At 43.1% G+C, this 5,000-nt stretch overlaps 1 protein-coding gene across 2 annotated transcripts in view; it reads right to left on the reverse strand.

Annotated features, from left to right (window-relative positions):
* acss1 (acyl-CoA synthetase short chain family member 1) overlaps positions 1-5,000 on the reverse strand; it is a 39,238-nt gene that overhangs the window by 9,233 nt on the left and 25,005 nt on the right. The window contains exons 7-9 of one of the 2 annotated variants that reach the window (XM_050071660.1): positions 4,875-5,000; positions 2,482-2,574; positions 625-737 (exon numbers count right to left, since the gene is read on the reverse strand). The exon at positions 4,875-5,000 is cut by the window's right edge and continues 12 nt beyond it. In XM_050071660.1, the coding sequence (XP_049927617.1) occupies positions 625-737; positions 2,482-2,574; positions 4,875-5,000 (332 nt within the window). The remainder of the gene's footprint in view (positions 1-624; positions 738-2,481; positions 2,575-4,874) is intronic. The other variant, XM_050071661.1, reaches the window with a different exon arrangement.

Genomic DNA, 5,000 nt, shown 5'->3' on the forward strand with positions numbered 1-5,000 from the left:
AGACATGAAACGACCACAAAGAGACATAAAACGACCACAAAAAGACATGAAACAGCCACAAAGAGACATGAAACAGCCACAAAGAGACATAAAACAGCCACAAAAAGACATGAAACGACCACAAAGAGACATAAAACGACCACACAGAGATATAAAATGACCACAAAGAGACATAAAACGACCACAAAAAGACATGAAACGACCACAAAAAGACATGAAACGACCACAAAGAGACATAAAACGACCACACGGAGACATAAAACGACCACAAAGAGACATGATACAGCCACAAAAAGACATGAAACGACCACAAACATATAAAACAGCCACAAAAAGACATGAAACGAACACAAAGAGACATAAAACGACCACAAAGAGACATGAAACAGCCACAAAAAGACATGAAACAACCACAAAAAGACATGAAACGACCACAAAGAGACATGAAACGACCACAAAGAGACATGAAACAACCACAAAGAGACATAAAACGACCACAAAGAGACATAAAACGACCACACAGAGACATAAAACGACCACAAAGGGACATGAAACGACCACAAAGATGCAGCATGAGCACAGGGAGCTGTAAACTGTGGCGGTGTTTCTCTGATTTAACGCCACCTTCTCTCCCATCAGGTCGGGCTGGATGCCGAAGAACGGCCTCATGGCCATGGCGGGGATGATGGGAGCTCCTTCGTCTGCAGGTCGAGGGGCGATACAGACTCCACCCGTCTCTACAGGAGGCACAGAGGGACAGAAATCAATCAATTCAATTTCAATTCAATTCAATTTTCAATTCAATTCAAACAGCTTTATTGGCATAAACAGAAATATGTTGTTGCCAAAGCATTTTACAGAATATTTACATACAAACTTACAATATTACAATTCAATACAATACAATATAATTTATACAATTGGATATAAATCCATGCATGTTAGGATGTTACAGTGAGTGAGTCCCTCAGGTTGTGGCAGGCAGATATATATTTAGCTGCCAGAGGAGCTGCTGTCCCTTCACCCAGCACAACTGACAGTTCCTCCTCTGGTGTTAACATACGAAAGTCTGTTATGTTCTTATCATTGTTTCACATTAAAGGACAGACTTTAACCCCGGCAGAGAGACGCAGGGTTCAACTCTCTGATGTAGCGTTCGAGTGAGGCTGGGTTTGTTCATTAAATATTTGATGATAAATATTGAACCAGGTGTTGACACACCTGCTGACAGAGACGTGTCTTAGCTCTGAGGTCACATCATGGAGGATTTACTGTTCCTGTTAGCGCCCCTGGAGGCAGCCACATGTCTGTCTGTGAGGTGTTCATGTGTCACTGTGAAGAAGACCACTGAGGAAGATTCAGCAGAATAGTGTTTCCTGTTTTAAACTCACTGATGAAAATATTAAAACATGTATTTAACATGTCAGCGGTGACCTCTGTGAATAAACATATACATGAGTTTCTTCTCTTCCAGTGAGTCAGCAGTGAGGTGCAGCGGCCACCAGGGGGCGTCACATGTTGCAGCTTTAATTTCCTTTAATTTCTTAATTTATTGGGGATTTTGTTTTCCTTTGAAGGGAAGGAAGCAGCTGGCAGAGAGTTTAAAGTCCCACTGAAAAACAACACACACTCACTGATTGTCCAGGAATTAGGTCACACACACACACACACACACACACACACACACACACACACACACACACACACACACTGTCAGTGATCCTCGACTGTCTTGTTCCTGGGGGGTTGGAGCTGGTGTAAGTGTGTGAGGAGGATTTGATCTTAATTCTGTGGAGCTGCAGATGTTGTTGCTGCTAATCGGTGAAATTAGGGTTAAAGCTTCAGTAAAGAGAGACGAGGACGGACGGATGGACGGACACAAACAGCCTGATCAACAACCACAGAAGAAGAGAAGGAGACAGAGCTGAGAGCTGTGTTTAATGACCTGAATTATCTCCAACATCCAACTGAACCTCCTCTTCACCGGACATCTGTGTGTGTGTGTGTGTGTGTGTGTGTGTGTGTGTGTGTCTGTGTCTGTGTGTGTGTCTGTGTGTGTGTCTGTGTGTCCTCACTTCCTGTTTATAAATCACTGTGTCTCTACAAACTTCCGTCCTGATCTCGCTCCAGACACAACATCTATCAGCAGGTGGCGCTGTGACGTTTATCATTGCAGCTGCAGGTTAAATGGATCAGTGGCCTCTGAAATTCTGTGTAACTGCAGAGCAACTTTTATGCAGTTCAAGAGCAACATTTCAGTAATTTGAGAGCAATTCAAGAGCAACATTTTAAGAGCAACATTTCAGAGTAAGATTTAAGTAATTCACTTGAAATAATTTGAGATAAAGTAATTAGAATGAAACAGTGAACAGACTCAGTGTCTCATGTTGTCCTCACAGGCCTCAAACAGTGAGGACAACATGAGACACACAGGAATGAGGACAACATGAGACATGCATCACAGATGTCAGTGTGTCTCACCTGTCTGCCACCAGGTGTCCACCAGAGGACAGCGTTCGTCTCCAACCACACTGTGGAACCAGTGCCAGGCCTCGTGGTTGATGGGCTCTCCCACTGTAAACAGGGACAGAGACAGGGACAGAGAGAGAGACAGGGACAGGGAAAGGATTAGAGACAGAGACACAGACAGACAGACAAAGACAGAGACAGAGATAGAGACAGAGACAGACAGAGGCAGACAGACACACAGACAGACAGGGAGACAGAGACAGACAAAGACACAGACACAGACACAGACACAGAGACAGACACAGAGAGAGAGAGAGAGACAGACAGACAGACAGAGACAGACAGGTCACATGATCAGTTAACATGTTTACAATGGGGTTATCAATAGATTGATTATTGATCTTTGATCTGATGATGTCAGTAATTAAAGTAATCTTAAAGTTCATGTTGACCTGAGGATACAATGAGGACGTACTGATGAGGACACACTGAGGGACATGTTGGAGACACATGGACTTCACTGAAGGAGCATGTTTCTGTTTATTATTATAATTAATAATAATATTGTCTGTCTCTGAGTTAGTTTTCTGAAACAGCCACAAAGAGGCATGAAACAGCCACAAGGGGACATGAAACAACCACAGAGAGACATGAAACAACCACAAAGAGACATGAAACAACCACAAAGAGACATGAAACTGCCACAAAGAGACATGAAACAACCACAGAGAGACATGAAACAACCACAAAGAGACATGAAACAACCACAAAGAGACATGAAACTGCCACAAAGAGACATGAAACAACCACAGAGAGACATGAAACTGCCACAAAGAGACATGAAACAGCCACAAAGAGACATGAAACAACCACAGAGACATGAGACAACCACAGAGACATGAAACAACCACAAAGAGATATGAAACAACCACAAGGAGACATGAAACAACCACAAGGAAACATGAAACAACCACAAAGAGATATGAAACTGCCACAAAGAGACGTGAAACAACCACAAGGAGACATGAAACAACCACAGAGAGACATGAAACAACCACAAGGAGACATGAAACTGCCACAAAGAGAAATGAAACAACCACAAGGAGACATGAAGGAGACATGAAACTGCCACAAAGAGAAATGAAACAACCACAAGGAGACATGAAACTGCCATAAAGAGACATGAAACAACCACAAAGAGACATGAAACTGCCACAAAGAGACATGAAACAACCACAAAGAGACATGAAACAACCACAAGGAGACATTAAACAAGCACAAAGAGACATGAAACAACCACAAGGAGACATGAAACAACCAGAAAGAGACATGAAACTGCCACAAAGAGACATGAAACTGCCACAAAGAGACATGAAACAGCCACAAAGAGACATGAAACTGCCACAAAGAGACATGAAACAACCACAAGGAGACATGAAACTGCCACAGAGAGACATGAAACGACCACAGTCTAATTCCACTAACTGTGGACCCGACTGACCTCGTGGTGCTTAATGTCTTTCACCATTTCAAACAGCCGAGGGCTCCACTGTAGAAATTGGATTTTTAGAAAATGTTTGATTCAGTTTTTACGTGTCTGTTTTATTTATGTGTCGCTGCGAGAGAGAGACTCATCTGTTTACTGATTAAAGCGGTGACATCACTGTTTCCTGTGGTGTTTAACAGCCAATCAAAGTGCTGTAGAGAGTCGACAAAGACCGGCTGATTTTAAGGGTTATTTAAGAAAAGAGGAACAGACGTTCATCTTGATCTTTCATCACATTAACTGTGACCCACCTGAGCCACTGTGACATACAGAGACATGACATCACTGTGTGACATCACGTTTAGATTCTATTACAACACATTTAAACACATTGTCTCAGGGTGTGCTGGGAAACTCCGCCCATTTATTCCCAACACGCCACAAAATATTCGATTGTGCTGTTTATTGGCTACAAACTAATGAGGTGTTCACTCAACACAAAACCTCCTCCCTGTGAGCCTGACATCATGTTTCATGTTCACTCAACACAAAACCTCCTCTCTGTGAGCCTGACATCATGTTTCATGTTCACTCAACAATTTTTTTTCTTGTTGAGTATTTGTTGTCATCAGCACTGATACTGCAGTAAAGTATCTGAACATCTGAGGTCACATTAATGAAACAGTTCGTAGGAGCCACACTGAAAATGTACATACGGAAAAAAGCCAAAAAACATTGGACAGTTCCTCCAGTCAGGCTCCGCCTCACCGTCTGTGTCTCCAAAATGTCTGTCAGCATCAAGCCTGTGTTTATAGATCACAACTTGTAAAGCGTGTCAAGTGGCGTACGCCTCTGTCAGGCTTCATTCCGTGCATACGCAGTGTTTATAAATCAGAGCTCGGGTTCGAACGTGTGTCACCTGATCCGAGCGTCCTCAGAGACGAGCGGTCGTACTTCTTCACCCAGCTGTCGTCGTACTTCAGCAACAGACGCAGAGCCGTCGGAGCGCCATAAAACTGAGTGATCCTCAGTCGCTGAACCGTCT

Source organism: Epinephelus moara, chromosome 19 (genome assembly GCF_006386435.1).
Source record: "Epinephelus moara isolate mb chromosome 19, YSFRI_EMoa_1.0, whole genome shotgun sequence".
Lineage (NCBI taxonomy): Eukaryota > Metazoa > Chordata > Actinopteri > Perciformes > Serranidae > Epinephelus > Epinephelus moara.